The sequence below is a fragment of the Oryctolagus cuniculus genome, chromosome X (assembly GCF_051225735.1).
Source record: "Oryctolagus cuniculus isolate XC-2025 breed Fujian yellow rabbit chromosome X, ASM5122573v1, whole genome shotgun sequence".
NCBI lineage: Eukaryota > Metazoa > Chordata > Mammalia > Lagomorpha > Leporidae > Oryctolagus > Oryctolagus cuniculus.
The window spans coordinates 7,284,089-7,310,545 of NC_142888.1; the positions used below are offsets into that span (position 1 = coordinate 7,284,089).

The window sequence follows — 26,457 nt, forward strand, 5'->3', positions numbered from 1 at the left end:
ACTGTGCTACAGCACTGGCCTCTAATATCCTTCTTTATCTCTTTTTTTTAGTTTTTAATTTAACATGTGTTTTATTTGATAGGAGTATAGCTACTCCAGCTCATTTTTTGTTTCATTTGCATGGTATCTCTTTTTCCCACTCTTCATATTCACTTGTATTTGAAAATAACAATAATGAAAATATATGATCCTGCTGAAAAATATTGCAGAAAAACCTAAAGTATAAAGTCATCACTTTTGATACTTTGTGGAATTGTTAGGAATTTTATGTGTCGGCACTTGTGTGATAAAACACAGTGTATGACTGTTTTATCCTTTCAATGTTCAGTTAGTTCTTTGTCACAAATACCTTTATCGTAAAGCATATGAATGTAGCTGCTATATTCTTTTAGCTGCCCTCATTACCTGTTTACTCAATGACAGTTTAGAGTTAAGACTGTAAGAGCCTAGATAGATTTTGAGAAATAAGAGAAAGACATGACACAGTTCTTAGTATGTGCTTTTGGTTGAATAAGTATGCAATTGATATAATTTCTCAATACATTAATTTTTAAAGTTATATAAGATAGATAGATAAGAGAAAAATAGTTCTGGAAGCTCTGTTATTGAAAACAGTGACAAACACAGATGTAAAGAAAAATATTTGAAAATATCAGATTGTGGATTTTAAAGTACAAGTATACTATTTAAGGCTCTCAGTTTGTATCATGAATCTTCTCATTGTTGGTAAGAGTAAATGAGAAGTGTAGTTGTTTTCGTTAATATATTAGACAAGTAAAATATGGATAGACTGTGAATGACTAGAAAGTAAATAAGACTTGTTATGCTTTTATGTATTTCAAGCACTGTTTATTTAAAAGGCATTAATCCATATAATCCTCACAACAATTATATGAACTATATACTACTAAAATTCTTTTTTACAGATGAGGAATCTGAAATACAGAGAGGTTAACTAACTTAGCTAGTAAGTGATAGAACTGGGACTAATTACCCATGGATATTTATTGACCTTACCTGTGGTACAGCTTTCTAATTTATAGGAAAACAACTTCAAAAAGTTGCATTACTCCTTATAAATTCAAGAAATTGATTGTAGGCAAGCAGAAATAGTTTTAAATTTGTATGTTTTTGTACATGTTGCTTTCTACTTAATGGTACTATAATGAACATGCATTTATACAGACGTTGCCTTGACAGACCTCAGGAAAAGACCACTAAATTGGTAGAGAGGGTATGATGGGATATATTCTTTTTAAAGATGAGAGCATAAAATATTTTTATAAAAAGATAAATAAGAATAATTTTTGGAACCACAGATTTCAGTAGGGGAAGCAACCTACATTAGCGGTTATTAGCATTGGCTATAGCATCGGTCATCTTGGGTAATCCTGTCTGCTATCTAATTACTCCAGTTTGACCCTGGGGATTTGACTCTAGTCCTCAGTTTTCTCACTTATTAAATGAAGTTGGTAATATCTGCCTCATATATTTTTATGAGAATCTAATGACAAATAAATTTCCTTAGTGTCTAATATGTTAGGTGTTTATTTTCCTTACTGTCATTATTACATAGAAACTTTAATATGAAAATAGACAGGGAAATGATGGTATTAAATCATGTTAACTATTTGGTCTCATCTTCTCAGGCTTCACAAAGATAATACTCACTTTGGCAACTTTTCAGAATGATAATATCTACCATCAGCTTTTCTTTTCATTGTTCAGACTCTTTGCCCTTATTAGTCCATTATAGCACATTTCTATGCATAGAAATCTGCTAAAAAGTAGACACACTTGACTGAGTCTCTTTGTAACCATAAATGGTCATATTTTATGAGAATAGAGGAAAAAATATTTTAATAATAATATCACAGAACATTATTTGTTTGAATATAGGAATACACATCTCTTCTGACTTACTGAATATGCAGGACCTTGCAGAAGTACCTGAATGAATGCAAAGTTGGTATTTTAGAAATGTTCCTCAGAAATGTTATTTGTACATATTGTACACTGAGGAAAATTAATTTATGTAATATTATACCTGAATATTTTCCACCTGAGTAGTTGGGACAAGAGAAAACCACATACCATGTCCCCTTTATCCAAATGAACAGTAAATGGCTTGAATCATTTACAATGGCATGTTAAAGGGCCTGTGGGCAGTGTTATCATAAAATGAGTTTTATCTGTGTGAAGTGAGTTCTCTTGTCATACTTCTGTATTACTTTTCTCCTTGCCTTACAAATTTTTTCAGTCTTTTTGACATGTTAATTATTAGCATTATGTAAAATATCTCTTAAAGCATCAAATATATACAATACATTCACATTTCTTATAATGCTGAATACAAATGTCTTCTTTGTCCTGTGATTTTGTAATATAATCTTCCTTATAAGGAAAATATTTAGCTTTCGTTCATCAACTACTCTAAATGGGAAATAAAATGGGATTCTAACCACAGGAAAGTTTTGTATGCAAGCTAAATATACCATTTCCAAAGAAGAACTAACCTTATAAATAGAATTTGATGAATCAGAAATGTCAAAGTAGGATATGTACACTATACTCAGAGGAATTCTTATTCCTTTGAATTTATTTAATAAATTTCATAAAGACAACATGTTAATTAGCTTGACAAAATAACTTTGGAAAGTCAGTACAGCAATATTTGAAAAATAAATAGAAAATCGTATAATTCTCATGTAAAAGAGTAATCATCTAGGTAAGGTAATCTTCCTTAATTTGTACATTTTACTGATGGAAATAGAAGATATAAGTCCTGAAATCAGAAAGACCTGATTTGGGTGTTACGGCTTAGCCTTTCATAGCTGATTGATCTTGAGTTTACCTGAGACTTAATGTACCTATAGTTTTATAATACCACTTCTAAAATGTTTTCATGAGACTTAAATGAGCTAACATATGTCAAGTACTTAGCACAATTCATATGTCATGGAAAGTGCTCAAAAATGGCAACTAAGTGGTATAATAAATTATTACTTGTCCTAAATAAAAATGTTTCAAAGATTTTCAAGTGCTGATGGATGAAATTACCATTTCCCCTTTCCTGCTGAGGGACTTAGTAAAGGAAAAAAGGCTAGAAGTATTCCCTCATGTTTGGTTCCTCTACCAAGACAATAACCAGACATTTAAATTATAGTTGTTAAAAGAAGTATGAGTAGCACTTGTTGTTTCTTTTGGTTTAATTTTGCAAAAGTAAGAGGAAGACCATTCAAATAGCTAGTAACACTGCAAAGTGCCTTTATCCATGTTCTCTTAAGCTACCTATAGAAATTGGCAGCTTATATGCGAACCAGAAGGGCCCTATTTCAACCTCTCAGCATTAGAAAGCTGAAAACAGTTCAGACTCCATACCTTTTTAAAGTTTTAGATTAGTTGCTGTAAGAAGGAGAAAATAATATGTAAAATAAATTAGTTGGAGATGGTTAAAAAAAAGAAAACCTAAGAAAAGATCACTCAAATAAAGGCTCAAGGTAGTAGGTAAAGCACTAAGATTAAGAAAAATAAACTTTTGATAAAGTTCCAAGGTATTATTATATGCATAAAGCAGAAAGCAAAATTTTAAAAGGCTAAACAATAGTCACAGGAAATAAACCTCTTCAAGTGAATTAATCAACAGAAAGATATGAACTAGGTGAAATAATGCTCCCTATTATAGACAGAATGAGAGTCAAGAATAGAAGCAGCCTAAGTCAGTGACTCTTCTGGGGATGTTTTTATTGCCACAGTCATAAGGATTGGGCAACTGGCTACTGACATCAGTGGAAATACTGAGGATGCTATTAAACATACTGCAGTACACAAGAGAACCCTCAGTAAAAGAAAAAAGATCTGGCTCATAATGTCAAATGTTTCTGTTGAGAAGCCCTGGTTAACTTAAGAAGCCATTTATGATAAATTGAATACAGAAGCACAGACTAGAAAGTCAAAGCCAAAGGCCTTATATGACAAACAGCAAATTGCCATATTTTTAATCCAAAGAACCTGGGAATTCATTCCCTGGGAAAGATATATCTGCATTTATTCACAGTGGGTTATCTGGGCAGAAGATTGTGTCTGGGATTACCTTACTCTACAACAGAAAACCTTATCATGGCATCTCCTGATGTAGGAAGTGATACATGTGTCACTAGTTGAAATCAAAGTGTCACTATGTTCCTAAAGTTGTACTAATGAAATACGTGAAGTTTGTATTCCTCAAATGAAAGGTTTCTTTGGGAGGAAAAAAAAGAAATCAGAGTGTATTTTCCCTTATTAAGGAAAATGTCAAGATTGGCAGCTATGTAAATTTTAAATAGAGATGTTAGTGTTAGCTTTCAAATCACAATATGATTTAAGTAATCTAGCATTTTCCTAAGTATGCTGTTCAGATCACTGGTTCTCAGAGTCTGTAAAAGAAGGTTATATGTTTAAATAAGATTGGGAAACTTTGCACTTTATCCCCCTCCTTGGAGATTTATAAATGCACATTAGCATACTAACAGCATTGAAAGTCTTGTTGAATTTCCCTTGACTTTTTTTTCCAAAGTTATTTATACATTGAATCTTTTTCTTTGAATCTTCTTTTTCTTTTTGTCACACACTAATTACTAACTTCCCAATGGAACTAACGTTTGATAGAATATGTTTTGAAAATACTGAAATAGAATTCTGCTGCTCCTCTTATAAAACTAAATACCAGTGATAAAATTTCTGTGTTTTAGGTTCCAAGCAGCTTTTTTACAGATAAGCATTTGGAAAAACATTTAAAATTTGAAGCCTGGCTAGCAGTTGGCTTCTTGAATGACAGTTTGATTTCTCATTTTTATCTCCCAGGAAAAACAGATGTAAACTATTTCCTAGAATAAATATTATTTGTGATAAAAGTGCAGACTTAGGAAATAGAAACTAACTGGAAATATCAGTGCATGGTGTTCTGTACTCTAAGCTACTTGTGTAATCACTGAAATCACTGCAAAGCAGTTTGCCAGAAATCATAGAAGAAATAGATCCCTAAGGATAGAAACTGTCAAGTGTTATATCTGGTATTGTTAAAGAAATGACTATAATAATTATATGCTAATTATTTTAATGGAGACATTTAGCAAATAATTGAAATAATATACAGCCACTTAATAGTTTACATGTAACAGCATAAAACTGTTTTTATAAGTAACGCAGCATGTCAAAACAGTTTATTTTCCATTATTGTTAAGGCATTGGACTTCATACAGAAAGCTGCACCTACAGTTTGTGCTTTAATCTTCCATTAGTTATTCACATAGCCTTACAAATTTTGTCTAAGAGTCACAAACTGGGAGGAAGCTTAAACAAAAAGCAGTAATCATGTCATTAAATTATATTGATGAGGAAAATCTGTTGGGTTTTTGCATAATCCATAATTTTGCAGTATTCTGAAATGATTCATCACTATAGCAGGAAAGTTGATGCAGTGAAAAGAACACCATGATAGTCTATATTCATGGACTGACTCTAACACTAACTGTGAAATCCTAAGAAATTAACTTTGTTTTCTCTTGAATTTTTCATATCTACTTTTCTGCTAGCTTCACTGATGAGTATTTTCCCAAAGAAAAAAATTATGTGAAAGTCATTGTAAAGTTATTTAAAAATGTCAATTTTCAAATGAGAATCTTCAGTTGATAATCTATCATTGTCTTTTTCACTTTTCATGAGAAAATGTGACTTCCGTTTGTTGATAGGATTTCCAATATACCTTTAGTAAGTTTTTTAATAGATTGTTTTAATTTCAATTACCTTGATAACTGCTGCTTTTAGCCAAATGGTATTTGCATACCTGCATCACCTTTCTTGTCTACATCTGTGTTAGTGCTAAGCACAGTAAAGGGTCTAAGTATTTTAGCTTAGATCATTTTATACCCACCAGGGTCTTCAGAGAAGGCCCCAGAATTCCTTTGCACTTACAATACTAGTATTGAAGCCATGTGAATGTTTCATCATTCTGTCTACATGCTTGTGTGCAGTGGCAGCATTTCAACCAAGAAAAATTTATCTTTATGAATTCTAGTGTGCATAGCTTGTTCTTTCTCTTGGTGATTTGTTTCACAATATAGCCTTGAAATCAAATGCTAAACAAGCCATATAATTTTTATGCAGTTTGGTATTTTCTTCTTCAACAGTTCTTTTTATGTTACTTCCATTTAAAGTATAGATAACTTTTAGAAAAACAATAGGAAAATACCCAGCCTGTCGCTCCCCCTCTTCGTGGAGGAATGACACAGGACCCTGCGCTGTTCTTTTGTCTGCTCGGCCCTTCCCGGGTTTGCTGCTGGTTCTTCCCGGGTTGGCTGCTGATCCTTCCACCTCCGTGGAAGGGCGGTGCCCCCTGCCACTTTCCCCACTTCCGCGGGGGAGCGGCACACCGCCGGCTGGCTCTCTCAGGGGCTGCTCAGGTGTTCTCTCAGGTGTTCCCCTTAGATGTTCCTGGTGCATGTTGTCTCTCTCCTCCTTTATAGTCCTCTTCCACCAATCCCAACTCTGCTACCCACACGCCGAGTACGCTGCTCTCCTCCAATCAGAAGCAGGATCAGCTCCTGCAGCTCATTCAAGTTGGCGAGAGGCAGCTGCGTAGAAGTTGTTTACTCCTCTCCCAGTGCCATATTGTGGGAGAGTAGATGCATAGAATAAGTCTTAATTCCAGTAACTTAGTCTAGTCCGAGTTGCTCCCCACACCAGCCAAGATGTTGCTTATTCTTGAAACTGAGATTTTCTTTGGTGTTATTCTCCATTAATGGAATTAAACAGATTTCAAGTTAATAATCAATTTGAAGGTTATATTTGATTGTATTATTTATAAGTCATTAAAGCTAATGCTTAAATAATAATCAAATTGACATGTTTATAAGTCATTTTTCCAAACTCTTTTATCTAAAATTGTAAAAGAAAAAAATGGCCCCTAAAATCAAAGTCCCCATTCTTGCTTATTTTATTAAATCCAAATATGTTGCCATTAGGCTTAAAAAATTACTAACTTTCTATTTCATTCAGTTTTACTTCCTCTTTAAATGTGTGATACTCTGCTAAAATAATCTCAAGCTGTTTTACTAGAAACACAGTCAAGTCAACCATCTGAAAGTAATTTTTCAGTCTGGTATGTGAGGTGTTTGATGGGTGTATGTGGCACACTTATAGCTTAAATTATTCTTTACTTATTTTCATTAAAATACTGGCTAAAATATTCAGCATAGATGTGTGTATGTGTAAAATTTTTCTCGGACTCTTGAGAAAGGTATTTTGTGAGTACTAAATGGTATGTCAGGCTTAGATAGATTTTTCTGAAGTCTTTTCTATTTTTTGAAAGGTATTTACAGAGAGAGGGGGAAGGAGCGGAATATAGGGGGAGGGGAAAGAGAGAGAGAAATATCTTCCATCTACTGGTTCACTCCTCAAATCATCACAATGGCCTGGGCCAGACCAAGGCAGGAGCCGGGAGCTTCTTCTGGGTGTCCCACATGGGTACAGGGGCCCAAGTACTCGGACCATCTCCAGCTGCTTTCCCAGGTGCATTAGCAGGAAGTTGTGTCAGAAGTAGAACAGCCAGGCCTCAAACTGGCACCCATAGGGGATGCTGGCATCATAGGTGGCAGCTTTAGCCACTATGCCATGACACTGGCCCTTGCACGTTTTCTTTTTTCTTTTTTCTAACTTTTGGCAACTATAAGAGAAAAGATTGCTTCTCAGGTATTGTTCATTATCTTGAAAATTATTGATTTTAGTATGATTTTAGAGAGTTTTTTAAAAGTAATGTTGTAGTAGATTTGGGTAGCTTACTATGGACCTGTTTCTAGGTTAAAAATCAGGAGATAGGTCTTCTAGCCCTGACTTGATTACCAAACACTTCTCTAGGGTTCAGTTTGTTAGAAAAATGATCAGGGCTGGTCAGTATGATATAGTGCATTAGAAGGAAAGGTGATGAAAGAAGGTGAGGAATCTGTGAAAATAGAAACTAGTGGTCTTAGATTCTTTTTGGTCTACTGTGTGAGGAAAGTCCCACATTTACTTCTCAGCAAGCAATCAGTTACAAATATTAAGCAGTTTATGGTGTTTAAAGCACTGTTTTAAGGGCTGGAGATACTACAGAAAGCAGAAATGTTTATTCCATCGTGAAATTTACATTCTAGAAGGGTGACAGAATTCAGGCAACTGATTTCATGACATTTATTGGCTACAGTTACCATAAATGCAGAACTTCAAGAGGAAATGAGCACAAAGAAATCTGGCCTAAAATAAGAGGTTAAGCACTTTTCCTAAGGAAATGACATTTCATTTTTTGCTTGGCTCTGGAGGTTACATGTTAATTTAGGAAGAGAAGAGGAGAGGAAAACCACAAGAGGACAGTCCTGGGTTCTGGGTGGAGACAGTGTTTCAAAAAGAGGGGAGTTTATCTGTGTCAAATGCTGAAGATAAATCAGAAAAGTCAAGCACTCTAAGAACTGCCTATTGGAGTTAACAACATAGAGGCCTTAGAGACCTTGACAATAGCAGTTTTGATGTAGTAAGACCAAGAGCTTAATTGGAGAAGGTTCGGGATAGAGAAGGAAGAAATAAATTAGAAGATGAAAGCATTCAGATGCTTTCTAGGAGTTTTTTTGTAAGGAAGGGACAAAGAGACAAGGTGGTAGTTGGGTTGGGGTTTGTGGGTTGAGAAAGTTTATTTTTTCAAGATTGATTATTTTAAACGCAGAGTTACAGAGAAAGAAGGAGAGAGACGAGGGGAGGATGGTTGAGTGAGAGAGAGAGAGATCTTCCATCTTTTGTTTCGCTCCCCAAATGGCCTCAATGACAGGTTAGGCCAGGCCAAAGTCAGGAGCCATTGAGTAGGTCAGAGTGAATAGAATCCAATGAACAACCTAATTATTTGAGATCTCCCTAATGTCTAGCATCTTTTTGTTCATTCAACAAAACGTTAATGAATACCTGCTCTGCACCTGCTTTTTCTATAGACAGTCATAACAAAGAAATGTAACACCTAATTCCTGCCAAGAAGTAGGGGAAAAAAATCTATAAGCAAACAGATACCATACAATGTAGTAAGCATCATATATACCAAAGTCATTAGGATAAAACCATGAGAGTCCCAAGTGTAAGTAGTCAACTCTACCAAAGTTATGTCACCGTAAATGCTTTATTACTCAGGTTAAATTAGCTTATTTTTAAGCAATTCTGTATACTAATATTGAAACAGCAATTCTCATATTAAAATGTACTAATGTAAATACTTCATTATAAAACACTCCATCATCATCTGTGCTTTAAAACTGTATTGCATATTCCATTTGTATTTAATTGCAGATGAAATTCCTAATTTTAAAACTACATGCCATCAATTTTAGAATAAAGTTCATAAAAAATCCAGAATCATTTATCTTTCACCATAATTGCATTTATTAGAATATAATAAGAGATGTAGCATACAATTCTTGACTCTATGGAGATGCCAGTTAGAAAGTTTCAGGTGTATAGCAAACATGAAAAGCTATATAACAAAAGAATAGTTATACTAAGACACTAGTATACAGATGTCACAAGGCTTATGATAGAGTGCCAAATAAATCTACATTAATAAATGCTTTATGCTTAGTAGAATAAAAATTACTATAAGATGAAGTGGTCAGCAAAAAAATATAGAGAGACTATAATCTGCGTTTTTCTTAAATTAGTTATTATTAATTTTTATCATGAATTAGTAATTTTAGTCTTACTACCTTGAAAAGTAATTTAAGTATTACTGTGTAAAAAACACATCTTAAAATTTTCCAGGTTAATCAGATAAAGCCAAAGATTTATAATTAGTTTATATATTTTTACATAGAAGGGGTCAGATATATTTAAGTCAATTAATTTGTATTAAAGAGTGTAAAATACTGGTAATTTATGTTATCAAAAATAGTATATATGTATTTAAATCTAATTATGCTTGTAGAAGTCTCATTTTAAGGTGTTGTTCTTTATGGATATCACTAGAGCATCAAACCATAAAGTTTTTTTTTATTGGAACTTTGCTGTCATTGTGAAGTTAAAATGCTAATATATACATATAGTAGCATATATGTTTACAAGTTGAAACGAATGATCTGTGTATTTGGAATTAGAAATAATTTGTCATGGTCTATTTTTTGACCTGCCAAATACTGCTATTTCTAAAGAATACTGTTTCAGTATTTTAGCATAATAAAAAGTTTATAAAAGAAATAATACTTATAAGCAACATTATTTGTTATACCTAAGCTAATAAGAACTTCTTTTTAAAATACTTATTTTTGTTTGCATGGCTAAATTTATAGTTTTATAATAAATAAAAGCAAAACTTTGATGTTCTCATAAAGTAAATTTTACTTAATTTTTTTAAATATCAGATTTGTTCAAACTCACCAGTTTTCCTGCAATTTTATATTAATAGTATGCAGTGTAATTCTGTTTTAAAAATCATCTCTGGGAAAATCAGTGTTAAAATCTTCTGCAAAATTCTTCTTATGGTTAATGATATAACCATCGACATCAAGGGCTTAATTACATGCTCCAACGACTTACCTCCATTAGAGTTTCAGAGATGATCTAAAATAAAACAAATTCAATTATACTTCATATTCTGAATAAGTGTGTTTTTCTTGTTTTTGTACACATATATTTGATTCCAAAAAACCAACTGATTCCTGGAAAAGTTTCAAGCTAGTTTATATGGATATATATGTGTGTATATATGTGTGTATATATATATATATAAAAATATATGCAGCAAGTAAAAAATTAGCTGCATATGTATTGGGTCTTTCACTTTTCAAAAGATTTTCTTGGTGATATGTTGAAACAGTGCTAGAGCTTAATTACTTCAGCTAATAAATGAACAATGTATTAATCTACATTTAATAAATACTTTATCTTTAAAGGAATAAAAATTACTATAAGATGATACTGAAGTAGAGTTTTAAAACTAAACACAAAGAAATAAGTTGTGAATATTTTGAAAATATAGCATTTATAGAAATAAAAATCTGAAGGACTACTTTCGCAACAGAGTTAAATAGTAATGACAAAAAGGGACTTTTTCAATCCCTTTCCCCTCCCTTGATTGGCACAATATTGACCTGGCTCATTTCAGCCAAATCATTTCTGCATAAAGAAGCAGAAATATGTTCCGTGAGAATTATGGTCATCATTTATGAAGTCATTTATATAGTATGAAAGGAAGCTCTTAAGTAAATACTACATTGCTTAGCTCATTAGTGGTTTTATCATTCTTAGTTCATCATTTACGTTTAAATAGCATAGCAAAACATAGTAAACTGTGTCAGTTTACATAATAAGAAGCCATAAAGTTAATACAGTTTCCATGAGAACAAAATTAGAAGTCTCCTAACAACTTTTTTTAATGCATGAAGTAATTATAATGATTTTTTGTAAAACTGAACTTGGCAAGAAGGGAAGTGGAGAGAGGCCTCTCTTCTGGTGACTGAGAGATACTGAAAAGTGGTAAAATTGGTGGATTAAAGGAGGCAGGATTGTTTAACTTAGAATGCTGGAGGGAGTGTGCTAGAAATAGAAAAGGTGGTAATTGTAAAGTGAAATATTTGGAGGGTTTGCAGCCTTTTCAAATAACAAGATTAAACATTTGACCACAGGAATACATGGAAGAGGGAAACTCAAGAAATTGAGAGACCAGAATATCAGAGAGTGAATATTAAAGTCATCTAGAATTATGACGGAAGTGATATTTGAGTGCCTGGATTTGAATCCTGATACTACACACTTACCAGCTGTATGTCCTGGAACAAGTATATAACCTCAGTTCTCTCATCTGATAAAATTAGCATAATGATAGTATATGTATCATATAAAGATTAAGCAATTTGATACTTATTAAACTCTTAGTAGTCAGTATGTGGCACATGGTAAATAATCTATGTTTATACTAGTATCATGATTACCATAATCATAATGATTTTTATGATCCAATTTTGTGTGAATCTCTGCTTTTCATTCATTCAAAATTTCTTAAGCAACTGTCTCATGCCACGCTTTGTGGTATCCTCTATAACACTTTTGAATGATTTTCTTTGGCTGTTTAATGCTTCTGGAATTTCAAGTTGAACAAAGAAATCCACTACAGCCTAACCTAAAAGTTATATTTGAAGTCTTTGCCATGAGTTCTTGCTAAAATAAAAAACTGCTATTTACTAAGAATACAAACCCAGAGAGAAATGAGACAGGCCAAATGAGTGATTTCTTGGATGTGTAAACTAGACATGCTCACTGTGGCAAAAGTAATACTTAGGGTAGACCCAGCTATAGGCCATGAAAGAGAATCTAGCCGTGTTGCTGAGTATCGTGGTAGGAGTTAGGAAACAGTAAATAAGATGTTATACTTGTGGTATTACAACATAAAACAGTAGGTTGATATCCTGATAGGTTAAACACAAGGGGTCACCACCATCTTGGAGGCTGTCTATCAAAGTATAAATGATTGGGCATGGGAGAATAAGACAGAGATAAAGTTACTGAAAATCAAGTAGAATCACTGAAATCAGGATCCTGTCTGTAAAGAATCATACTTGTAAAGTCTGGGGTTCCTAAGAGAGGAAACTAGGACTATTCTTCATTAGATGTAACCAAGTACCTTAACATTATATTAACACCTGGCCAGTTGCCACAGGCAGTTTCACCTTCTGGCTCAAAACACACATTTTCTTCTTCATCCACACAAATGCCAACTATAATGTTGCATAAGAGTAAGTGTGTTTTGTAGACTCTAGCTAAAAACTAGTATAAGTTTGAGCAGACTTGGGGAAGAAAAACAATGTGATGTGAACTTTGTTCTCTGTGTTTAGGCAAGCTACGACCTATATCTATGCCAGTGGAATATAATTGGGTGGGGGACTATGAAGATCCAAATAAGATGAAGAGAGATAGTAGAAGAGGTAAGTGTTCTAGAATTTCAGTGTAGGCAGGGTTGTTTGAACAAGCAAATTTAATTTTTTTTTAAATAAGATTGTATGGCTTCAGTAGATAACTTATTCTATTATTGACTTTATTGTATAACCAAACCAAGTCAGACTAATGTTTGACTATGATGATATCTTCTCTGAATGCCTTCTAAAGGATTCAGGGTAGATAAATGCAATGTGAAAAATGATTATCTGATTGTTACTTGAAATTTAATATTGGTAAAACAAGGTCAGAAGTGTGAAACTGCATATAAGACTGAAGTGCACTGAATAGGAACAGTTTGTGATCAGTTCCCATTGGTCCACAGTGCAGCTTCACTGCTTTTGTATTGATACACCTCAAATGAACATTAATGTACATGGGTAAAAGCGAACAGCAACTGGGCCAGTAACTCTAATGAAAACTATATATAAATGGGAAAGAAAACAGCTTTGCTTTTTTTCTGTTCTGTTTGTTGTTCAGGGTTATCTTCTTACGTAGGGGTGGGCTACTCTTGAAGTATCTACCAAAAGTAAGTTTTTATGTTCACTTATCCTATTAAGGTGAACAGTAAAGAAAGCAACTAGAAATCTTACTACTCAAAGAGATTGAGCAAGTGTGCATATATGGAGGGCACAATGAGTCATGCTACTATTTATACTTTCGAAATACAGGGCAATAAGTTTATAGATGAAAAATAAAACAAATCAAAACAAAAAAAGTGTTCATAGAACCTAAGCTAAGATTCCTTCATGATATCTTTGACCCATTTGCTTCTTATTTCTAACCATTATACAGAACTAATTTTATTACTACACGAATTCATAACCACATGGATAAGCAAACATGAAAATTTGCTTCATTAATCTTAACATATGTTTTATGGAGTGAGCATTTCTGAAAATGTTGATAAATACAGAAATATTGACAGATTCCTTTACATCTGTGTGTTCATTCCATTTTCCAAGCTTCAGTTTCTAATCTCATTTGTTTTATATACTAGATCAAGAAAATCAAATAAATGTTTATCATATACCATCTCTGACTTACTCTTTTGGGACTTCATAATATAGTGACATCTTGGGGTGGGGGGATGCCATGTGAAGTACTAACTGTTGACTATTGATTTAAGCATAGATTTTATGAACTAATTTTCCTAACTGTTGGTTCATAATGTGGACTTGAACTTTTTCAAGGGTACTACCTAGCATGTTGGTCATCAAGCTTTAGCAGAATTCCCCTCGGGGATCTTTTTATATTTTTTATTATTGAGAGGCACAGAGACAGAGTTTCCATCTGCTGGTTCACTCACCAAATGCCTAAAATGGCTGAGGCTGGGCCAGACCAAAGCTGGGAGCAGCAAACTCCATCAAGGTTTCTCATGTGGGTGGCAAGAACCCAACTACTTAAGCCATCCCTGGTACCTCTCAGAGTCTGAATTAGCACAAAGCTGAAATTGGGAGCCAGAGCTGGAAGTTAAACACAGGTACTCCTTTATGAGATGTAGGCATCTTACCCAGCATCTTAATCTCTAGGCCAAATGCTCACCATTCTTTCTACAAACTTTATGAGTCACACACTCAGAACTTCTGAATTCAAGTTCCTCAGGAGATTCTTATGTAGTTGGTTCAGAGGTAAAACTTTAAAAATGATCTGTAGGCTCTCTATTTCTTATTGTCCTGTGATCTCAAATAATTAAGATCTGTATTTTCCCTACAAATTTATAAATTAAATCAAGTTAAAATTCTGAAATTAAATCTTTTAGCACCGTTGGAAAACAGTAATATGTTTGAGAGATTCACATATTTACATTGGTGTATTTATCTCTTTTTATATAGAAAACTCTCTACTTCGATATATGAGCAATGAAAAAATTGCTCAAGAAGAGTACATGTTTCAGAGAAACAGCAAAAAAGACACAGGGAAGAAGTCAAAAAAGAAGGGTGATAAGAGTAATAGCCCAACTCACTATTCATTGCTACCTAGTTTGCAAATGGATGCACTGAGACAAGACATCATGGGCACGCCTGTGCCAGAGACCACACTATACCATGTAAGTAAAATCTTAAAAATCCTTTGGTGCAACTTTTGTTGGAAGGCTGATAAATGAACCTTTCAGGTAAATTCAAATTACTTTTATACTATTGCCTTATTTTTTTACAAGAGATCCTAACTTTAGAGTTTGTGTCCTTTTCAAAACTGATGGATTATTCGTCTGTTCTTCAATTCATATGTCAATGATTTCGTATGTTATAGCAAGTTAGATTTTAATTATAGATAGCTTAATATGCATAAAATTGATGGAAGATGATAATTAGCTGGTTAGTCATCAATGTGATAATGCACAGTAAATAGATAGCTGTAAAATTCAGCATTTGAGATAGAATTCATGATTCTTTTTATTAAATTTGTATTTATATAAAGGAAACAAATTTCATATATTTCATATATACAGTTTTAAGAGCATAATGATACCTCCTACCATATCCTCACTATTTCACTCCACCCTCCCTCTTCCTTTTCTTATTTTTCTTTTAATTTTTGCAGTGACATATGTTGAATTTTCTTTAATTTTTTTTTAGATTTATTTTATTTATTTAAAAGACAGAGTTACACAGAGTGGTAGAGACAGAGAGAGAGGTCTTCCATCCGCTGGTTCACTCCCCAGATGGCCACAATGGCCATAGTTGCGCTAGTCCAAAGCCACAGCCAGGAGCTTCTTCTGGGTCTCCCATATGGGTACAGGGACCCAAGGACTTGGGCCATCTTCTACTACTATCCCAGGCCATAGCAGAGAGCTGGATCAGAAGAGGAGCAGCCAGGACTAGAACCAGCACCCATATGGGATGCCAGTGCTTCAGGCCAGGGCTTTAACCTGCTGTTCCACAGCACCGGCTCCCCGAACTTTCTTTATAATCACAAGCTTAACCCTCCATTAAATAAAGAGTTCAGCAAGTAGTAAGCAGAAAAACTGTTGTACCTCAAGCTATAGACAAGGGTTATAAATAATAATCAAATGTCAGAATGTTGATTTCACTCACATACATTGCATTTTTTGGACTCTGAATATTAGTTACCACAAATCAGGGAAAACACAAAATAGATGCAACTGGAGACCATTGTGCTTAGTGAAATAAGCAATTCCTTTTAAAAATGAGTATCTACTACATGTTAGCCATGGAGCTAGCACAGTGCTAGAAGTAAAACTGGGCAGACATAACCTACTATTATATGAGGAAAAAGACACACTAAGATTCCCAGTATAATTTATTTGTTATAATGGATGGATACAGAAAGTATAGGAAAACCCTGAGAGATGGAGGGCCTTCGTCTTCAGAGGAAATAATGAAAGGCTGCAGTATATGGAGCAGTTGAGTGAAGAGTGAAAGATGAGTAGCAATGTTTTTAGCAGGAAGACATAATGAAGATGTACCACGAAGGTGGGAGAATATGGTATGTTCCAGGGACTTCATGTGGCTCAAAATTGCTAGTTCATTAAAAATGGAGAGAAATCATGAGCAAGAGGTAGTAGATAGGCATGGAGAAATAGGCAGAGGTTAGATCAAGGATTTTATGGTAAAATGCTTGGGCTCTTTCTTGCTTTAGTAATGAACAGCTATTGAAGAATTTTGAGCTAAGGATCTATATCGATCCAATCGGCCCATTAGATATCTATAGTACTGAGCATCAATTGGGAGGTCAAATGCAGAGGTGTTAAATCCAGCCCAGATGAATGACGAGAAACTAAGACAGTGGCCAGGCGGATGCAGAGAATCTTGTTAGCCAAAGAAATCAGTTTTCGCTAAAGGGAATGTGTTGTTCCAGTAGAACTATACAATCTTATTTGAAGCCCCTGATAGACATAGACTACATGTTCGTAAGTTGTAATTTGAACAGTTGTACTCAATGCTTAGAGTGTCAAAAACTTTTAGTCTATCACTACTGTAGAAGGTGTACTGGCTGGGACGCGGTTGGGGAATGTCCCAGCCACATGAAATCATTTGGTCTGGTCCTGCCAAGACAATCACAAGTAGGACTTAAAATTCAATATATGTATTGAATTTTTAATTTAATAATTTTAGGTTAATAATTTTGTATGTCCCTCAAATTATGTTATAAATATAGAAATGGGCCTTGGTGTGAAAACAGTTCCCCACCTGATAGGTAAAGAAGATGTAAAAGATTTAATAACTTATATTTGAGTTGTTTCTCTGAATAAACTTCTTAGTATTTATTCTATAGCTCTATCATAAAACTAAACTGTAGAAACATCTTTTTCTTTATTTGGATTGGAGTGTCAGAAGTACTCCTAGCTGCCTCATGCTCTGTTGCCCCCTCTCACCTGTTACATACCCCTCTCACCTGTTACATACTCCCAAGCCTTTGCCTCTGACTACTGGCCATATCAAGAGGAAGCTGTTGTCTGCCAAATCCCTCATCTGACCTAAGGGCACATGAGGAAAAGGCAGACAGCAGTGTCTGTGTGTACATGTGTGTGCCTTCCTATATGCATGTATGTGTAAAATTTAAATGTAGTAAGAAAAGTGTTTAGAAAAAGATTTGTAGCATTGTTCTTTTTTGTTTGTTTTTAAGGACTTATTTATTTATCTGAAAGGCAGAGTTACATAGAGGCAGAGAGAGAGAGAGAGAGAGTCTTCCATCTGCTGGTTCACTTCCCAAATGGTTGCAATGATCCAAAGCCAGGAACCAGGAGCTTCATCCAGGTCTCCCATATGGGTGCAGGGGGCCAAGCACTTGGACCATCTTCCACTGCTTTTCCAGGCAATTCGCAGGGAGCTGGATCAGAAGTGGGGAAGCTGGGACTCGAACCAGCACCCATATGATATGCTGGCACTGCAGACAGAGGCTTTACCTACTACGCCACAGAGCCAGCCCCTATAGCATTATTCTTTTTTTTTTTTTTAAAGATTTATTTAATTGAATGAGTTACACAGAGAGAGAAGGAAGGTAGAGAGAGAGGTCTTTCATCCACTGGTTCACTCTCCAGTTGGCCTCAGTGTCCGGAGCTGCGCCGATCCAGAGCCAGGAGCTTCTTCTGGTTCTCCCACACAGGTCAGGGGACCAAAGACTTAGGTGTTCTTCTACTGCTTTCCCAGGCCATAGCAGAGAGCTGGGTTGGAAGTGGAACAGCTGGGACTCAAACCTGCACCCATATGGGATGCTGGCAGTGCAGGTAGCAGCTTTATCTGCTGCCACAGCGCAGCCCCAGCATTGTTCTTGCATTGTTCTTAATCTCTGAATTTGTAGGACTTTTTTCCCTTACGTGATATGCATATTACAATTTACTTTCCTGTCAATGTAAGTCTATAAACTAAATCTTTTACTTTAAGACTATATGTTGAGATGCCAGAACAAGTAAAATTTGATTATGGATCCAGGCAGATGCAGGTATCCTTTTGTAAACTAAATAATGTGATTTTTAGATGGTTTATTAAAAACAGATTTTGAGTAGGTGTTCAAAAATCTGTATAATTCTTTTCATAGTATTCCAACATTTGTGTGCCTTGTCTTAGTTTTTTTAGGATATAGCTGCAACACTTAGTTCTATTTCCAAGAAGTACATCTGGCCATTCTGTCCAATTTGTGTAGGGTTTTTTTTTTTTTTTTTTTTTTTTTGAGTGAGGATGGGTGGTGGTGAGCTGTTAAAAAACCATTTTTTTTAATTTGACCAGGAAATAAGCATTATGAAACAGACACTATTCTAAGTACTTTACAAATATTAACTCGTTTAATCCTCATGAGAGCCCTAGAAGAAAGGTGCAGGTATTACCTCTGTTTTACAGATTAGGAGGCTGAGGCACATGGATTAGTAAGTAGTAATGTGATGGACCTGGAATCTGAACATTTGCAATGTTTTTCCCCTTGAAAACAATGATAACTTAATAGAGACAACAATTTGAGTAGTATCAACCACATGTAAACGTATATACAGTTGTAAAAGTCAGTGTCTAATGACTGACTTAGCTGCATTGTTTTCATATCAAAATAACTAAAATACGAGGGCAGGACATTTTAGTGACAAAGAAGTTATGTCTGAGCTAGCAGTTACTTGTAATAATCAATTTCTGGGGCTGGTGCTGTGGTATAGTAGATTAAACCTCTGCCTGCAGCACCAGCATCCCATGTGGGTGCCAGTTTGAGTTCTGGCTTTTCCACTTCCTGCTGTTAGCAGCTCCCTGCTAACAGCCTGGGGAAACAGTGGAAAATGGCCCAAGTGCTTGGGCTCCTGCACCCATGTGGGAGACCCAGAAGAAGCTCCTGGTTCCTGGCATCAGTTCGGCCCAGTTCCAACCATTACAGCCATTTGGGGAGTGAATCAGTGGATGGAAATCACACACTCTGTTTGTCTCTCCCTCTTTTTGTCTGTAACTCTGCCTTTCAAATAAATAAATAAATTTTTTAAAAATAACCAGTTTCTCCTCATAAAAGCCTATAAGTTGAATAATCATAAAGTAATGCATTAGGAGAGTTTGACGATTCTAGTTCAGTGTTTTTACAATAAGCTTAGTATCTATGCAACCATGACCATACACTCATGTTCTTATTGCACAAACACTATAGATATTTGGTATTTCCATGGCTTTTAAGAGGAATGTTGTATTCATACATTGTCAGGGTTTTTTTTAAGTTACCTGTAGTTTTTGGTTGCTGTTCTTTTCATGATATGTTATTTTTAGACTTCATCATTGTTATTTTTTTGTTGTGCATAACTTGCTTTACCCCTTAGTGTGCTGTGATTCCATTTATCCATAGTTGCATAAAATGATGCTGTGGATTTTCTGTACCTAATAATACTTATAGAGTAATATTCTATTGGTATCACTTGGCTATCTTTCCATTGGAAAGTGGGGGGCAAAGGATAAAGATAACCGAGGGATCTGTTGATCTGTCCTAGGAGGGCCACAATCTAAAGGCGTCAAAATCCACTGCCTTAGATATAGATATACGGTTAGAAAAAAAGAGGAAGAAGAGAAATTGTAGCTTTAATTGTTTAAAAATATAAAGCAGTTTTTAAAAATACTTACTTATCCATAAGAACTCTTGGAAGAAAAGTCACTTGTATTTCCTGACCCACTTATAGTAATGGTTTCTTTTTGCTTCCTTACTTAGGAAGGATTGTTCTTTATCTTTAAAAAAAAATATCAGTAACATTCTCTCCATTTTCCTATTTACCACAAAAAGATAACAAGTATATTTTCAACCACTTGGAAATTTTGGAACAGAACATATTTCTTTAAGATTTTTTTCATTTATTTATTTTTTTTTATTTTGTTTTATGAGAGAGAGAACAAGAGAGAGAGAGAGAGAATGCTCTGATCCAGTTGTTCACTCCCCCAAATGCCATTAATATCCTGGGCTAGGCCAGGCCAAAGTTAGGAGCAAGAACTCAGTCTAGGTCTCCAACATGGATGGTAGAGATCCAACTACTTGAGGTATTACCTGCTACTTCCCAGGGTACATAGTAGCAGGAAGCTGGAATTGGGAGTAGAGCTGAGATTTGAACTTAGGCATTCTAATATGGGATGCAGATGCCTCAAGCAGTGTCTTAACAGCTACACCAAAAGCCTAACCGTTTGTAAAATTTTAAATTTTATGTATTTGAGAGAGGGATCGAGATCCCATCCACTGGTTAACTCCAAATGCCTGAGATGGTCAGATCTGGGCCAAGACCCAAGCCAGGAGCCAGAAACTCAATCCAGATCTCCTGTATGGGTGGCAGGAACCCAATTACTTGAATCATCACCATTGCTTCTCAGGATATGTATCAGCGGGAAGCCAGAGTCAGAAGCCAAAAATGATTTTCAAATCCAAGCACTCCAATTTGGAATGCAGGCACCTTGACCACTAGGCTAAATGCCCATCCAAAGAACATTTAGTCCATAGATAAAAGAGAATGTCTCCTGGAATGTCGCACTGAATGAAAGTGAAAATACATTATATGCTTAGAGGAAAATTTATAACACTAAATGCTCATATCAGAAAAGGATAAAGGTGGCATTAGACTCAATTCTAACCTCAAGCAAGTGCAAAATAACAACAAAAACACAATCAATAGACTTAATAAAGAGCGAATCAGAGAAATTGAAACCAAAAAAAAGCAATAGGGAAAATCACTCAATCCAAAAGCTGTGAACTTTTTGAAAAATCAAAAAAATTGATGAACCTCTGGCAAGACTGATGAAAGAGAAAAAAGAAAACTTAAATCACCAATATCAGGAATGAAAGAGGGATGTCACTACAAGCCTTATAGGCAATAAAAGACTAACAATAAGGGGTGGTGGGTGTTTGGCCTAGAGGTCAAGATGTCCATATCCCATATTACAGTTTTCTTACTCCAATTCCAGCTTCCTGATAATGCATACATTGGGAGGTAGCAGAGTTGGGTTGAGTTCCCAACCCTAGCCATTGCAGGAGTAAACCAGAGGATAGGAACTCTCTCTCTCTCTCTCTCCCTGTCTCCCTCTCTCCCTATCAAATAAATTAAATAAAAATTTTTAAGAACAACAAAGAAATACTATGAGCAATTCTGTATATGTTAATTTATCTGTTTAGATGAAATGGACTAATTGCTCAAAATCTACAAACTACCAAACCTCACCCATGATAAAGTATATAATCCAAATAGCTCCATTACTATCAAAAAACTATAGTTAACTATTAAAAGTCTTCTAAAATATAGATATAGACATTAAAATAAGAACCAGAGTCACAGTACTAATACTTGCATATTGATTAAGTGTAGCAGTAACACATTTTGCTTTTATTTTTCTGTTCTGTAGTGTTTTTGCCATGTTAGAAGCCTGTAGAAGACATGATGTGTAAGACTCGTGATTTAATGGAATTCCTAAGAGACTGATTAAATTTATAAATTTTATTAATTAGAATATATGGTTTAAGCATTCAGAAATTTTTTGTTTCAGCAATTTTTCGCTTAAAATTGAGCAGTAAGCAAACAGAAAGATTCACTCATGCACCCATGAAGGAAATTTCTGCTCACGCTGAATAAGCCAGAATATTGTTAAACCAATCCTTTTGGTTTCATGTTTGAACAAATGTGGGTGTCATTTTGCTAGTTTCTCATTAGGTAATGACTGCCAGGGAGCAAAACACAAAATCTGGCTTAGTTATTAAAGCATCATGCAAAACAGGACAGAGAAGAATTGAATTAGGAATTTAAGTTTATATTTATTAAATTTAAATCTTATTATAAATTCCTTGTTACCTTTAGAAAATATAAAACGTAAATTCCAATGAAAAGTCCTTGGCTTGGTTGCTAAGGTCAAAAATTACAAACTATTTGACTACATATCTGCCTTTAGTAGCTTTCATCATACAACTCTTATTTTTTTATTTTTTTAAAGAATTTTTTATTTTATTTGGAAGTCAGAGTTACATCGAGAGAGGAGAGGCAGAGAGAGAGAGGTCTTCCATCTGATGGTTCACTCCCCAGTTGGCTGCAATGGCTGGAGCTGTGCTGATCCAAAGGCAGGAGCCAGGAGCTTCTTCCAGGTCTCCCATGTGGGTGCAGGGGCCCGAGGACTTGGGCCACCTTCCACTGCCTTCCCAGGCCATAGCAGAGAGCTGGATTGGAACTGGAGCAGCCGGGACTTGGACCGGCTCCCATATGGGATGCCGGCACCACAGGCAGCAGCTTTACCCGCTACACCAAAGTGCCGGCCCCCATCATACAACTTTTAAAAATCTTCATATTCTTTCATTTTGTAGATTTATGTCTTCTAGATTTGTAGCCTCCAAAAACTTCCTCCAATTTTGTAAGCAATAGACCTTTTTTGCTCTCATAATCACCTTACTCACATTATCTTGCCACCATGACTCATTTAATCAAGGACTTCATGTTTAATAAAACTCCATGTAAAATTACCTTATCCCTATAACTCTATTCTGATTAAAAGGCCATAACTTGTACTATATTATTTTTTCACTCAGCTTCCAAAATATGTTATCCCCTTGATGGTTACACTGTCTTCTTCCACAAAACTATAGGTGAAATGACTTGTTGTACATACCCAAATATTATCCAAAGTATTTTTCTTAAACTATATTAAGGTACAATTATTGACTCATGTTATGTATTAATTTCTTGAAGGTAGATTTATCAAGAACAATTTTAAACTGTTTGCCATTTGTATGAACATTTTATTAGCTTGGACAGACAGCAATTGGCAGTGAACCAAACTGCTTAGCTCAAAACCTAGAGTCTCCTTTGTAAGTAATATTGCTAAATCAGACTCAACATTTCTGTAAATAACAGAGCAGGCCAGGAACGGGATCTCTAATAGATTTGAATCCCAAACTGTCAGGAATTCTGACAAATAGATCAGTTTTCCAACCCCTGTTCTTTATATGCAACTGATTTAGATAAATTTATACAAACTTCGCTGCAATAGTATACTGCCTGGAGAATAAGTGTCTTCCTATTGTTTCTTTACTATCATAAATCTGGAGTTTCTCCAAGAGTCAATGGTTCTTGTGTCTACAGCTTTCCAGTAAGTGTTCAACGTTAAAAGGATTGTGTTTCCTAAAATTTATATGGCTATGCTATAAAAAACAAGCTTTTAAGTCAGCTGTGTGAAGCTGACATATTTTTGAATATCTTATTCTCATCAATAAGAAGATAATAATACCCCCACCCTTTTTTCAGAATCCAGTAACATATATATATCAAGTTCTTTCTACTCTTCTGGGTACATAGTAACTATTCTTTGTAATTCTTTTCATGTAAGGGAATTTAGATCCTGATGAGCAAATCAGGAAGCCTTCTAGGACTAAAATACACACACGCACACATCCTCCCTGGGACATGAATGAGCATCAGTTCACGTTCAGTTGGGAAAGCAGCATCACCACAGAATAAAGGACTAGATCTTACTCAGTTAAGGAGCTGGCAAAGCTACCTCAGTTGGGACCCAACAATTGGGAAGAAAATCTGGACATGAAGTGAGGGAAAACAAAACAAACTGGAATGTATGAGCACAAACCAGAACATTGCCTCCATCATCGGCAGTGAAGTTGGTGTCCTTCACCAAGGAGACTCAAAGACTCCTGGTCCAATACCCAGAGGAGCTAGAGAAGAGATCCAATGGTATATGGATGAGTTGCAGGCCCGAGTACTGAATACCCCCCTTCCCAGCAAAACAAGCCAGCAGAAAAATGACAATATGTTTGCGCTTTAGTAATGACTAACACCCAATACCTACCTTCAGGGTGTAAAACTGCTTGAATTCTTGAAAATTAGGGAAATTTATGTTACAGCCAATTTTAACCTAAAACCACATAGAGAAAGGAACTGTGAAATATATAATTCCTTCCAGTGTAGCTAAGTTGCAGTAGGAAACTGTATGCTGAGATTTCCTTCCCTATAGCCATTGTCAAAACATACCAGGGAAAACTTGCTTTGAAAATTTCTCTAGCAACAGCATGTTTGAAGTTCCACAGTTAAGTAAAATTTTTAATTATCATAATCCTGGAATGGACTTCAGTGTAACCCACCTTGATGAAAGTATCACCCCTATAAACTACTCATTAATTTTCTGAAGTATGTATTGGAAACTATAAAAAAATCTTTCATATATTTTCAATCAAAAGATGGTTAATGTAAGTATTAATTAGGATAAAATATCTAATATACCTAAAGAGGGTTCTAGTTAATAAAATTTTAGACAAGTCTTTAAAGAGTTTCTTAACATACTCTGAAGAAAACTATCAGAAGACTATGTACCTAGACTGTTGTCTTAGCTAGAATTTCCATAACTTAGTTGCATTTTATTATCATAAGTGATCAATGTATGTAAATTATCTAATAGAGTATCTGACACTATGGTAGTGCATAGGTTATTCATCCAACCACACTACCAAACCGTCCTCACCAGAAGACTAAAAACAAGTAAACCTTAATGTAGGTGCATTTGAGGCCAAGTAGTACTAGAGAAGTGGCAGCAAACAGCAGGCCTTCCAGAAATCTAATTTTTCATACATGAGTTTGCATAAATTGCTTATATTTCTCTTACCCGGTTTTCCTGTTTACAAGATGAGTGTAGCACTCCAGAGAGGACTAGGGAAATGCTTTCTAAATTGACAGCGTAATTATGATTAGATTCTTGTTGCAAACACAGAAGTTAAAATGAAACTTCCCATCATGTTATTTTTTTTTCCTTTTGTTGAAATAATACCCATTTTTCTTTTTGAGTCTTAAAATCATATTTTACTATATGGTGTTCAGTATGGAATAGAAGGAAAAGTATGATTTATATTTCAATTATTTTAATGTGAAATGAATTTCATAAAGTGACTGTATGTATGTATGTATTGAAGGGAGGGAGGGAGAGACAGAGAAGCTGAGAAACATAGAGAGACTGCTCCCAACTGCTGGTTCACTCTGCACGTGCCAGCAAGGGCTGGGACTAGGCTGGAGACTGAAGTCAGGAGCTCAATCCAGGTCTCCCATAAGGATGACAGGAACTTAATTACTTGAGTTATCACTGGTATCTCCCAGTATCTGCATTGCCAGCTGGAGTAGAGCTGAGTATCAAACCCAAGCACGCAAATATGGGACACATGTGTCTTAACCACTAGGCCAAATGCCCATCCCATAGTGACTTTTGAAACTTTGTGAGCTTATCTTTTATTTCTATACAGTATTCTCTTTAAAAATCATTTCTATTAAGAAAAAAAATCTCCAAATGAAGAAAATTCCACTGAAACTAGCATATTTGGAAACATTTAAGGGTGTTGCCTTGGGGAGCTTGTCTGTTTTATAAGCACAAAAATCTCAGAATAAGAATTTGACATAAACATAATGTTAGCCATAAAGAAATTTAGGTAGAAGCTAGCATTCTGGGAACAAATTATACTGACACAGGAAGAAATCAGTGGTGGAAAAAAAAATGTAGATTATATTCAAGAAGCAAACCTAAAAATGAAAGTCACCAGAGAAAGCTCTTTTTGATTTTGGATTCTTTTCCAAATAAAACCATAAAGTCTATAGCCGGAAAATAGTTTCACTTATTATGATTCAGTTTCACCTTTGCTGACACAATCACCCTGCCATAACAATGCTTCATTTGAGATTCTTGGGTTTTGTGCATTCTCTATTAGCAGTGATTTTATTTATATTATTTATTTATTTATTTATTTTTAAAATTTTATTTGCTTGTTATTCAGTAGCATGAAAGTAGCAAATTTAATTCTTCCCATTTTTTTCTTGTCGTCATAAACATTTCTTTTTCACAAAAAGACAGGCATACTACCCTGATTTCTGTTATTCTCAGATGTCAACGTTTCTGTCAAACAGAAGAATCAGAAACAGGAGTTGCCCTGATTCTGCTTTGCTCATATTAGAATCTTCTGCCTCTGTCTCAAGTGAAAAATTTATATTAATTGTACATATCAGTCAGATACCAAAAATAGCTATATCTAATATGGCTGGTGATAAGATTATTTCTGTAC

At 34.9% G+C, this 26,457-nt stretch overlaps 1 protein-coding gene across 6 annotated transcripts in view; it reads left to right on the plus strand.

Annotated features, from left to right (window-relative positions):
* The window catches only part of CNKSR2 (connector enhancer of kinase suppressor of Ras 2), a 317,996-nt gene that overhangs the window by 216,314 nt on the left and 75,225 nt on the right, over positions 1–26,457 (plus strand). For 3 of the 6 annotated variants that reach the window (XM_002719953.6, XM_008272442.5, XM_051827000.3), the window contains 2 exons: positions 12,873–12,962; positions 14,808–15,022. In XM_002719953.6, the coding sequence (XP_002719999.1) occupies positions 12,873–12,962; positions 14,808–15,022 (305 nt within the window). The remainder of the gene's footprint in view (positions 1–12,872; positions 12,963–14,807; positions 15,023–26,457) is intronic. The other 3 variants (XM_002719954.6, XM_051826999.3, XM_070067189.2) reach the window with 1 other exon arrangement.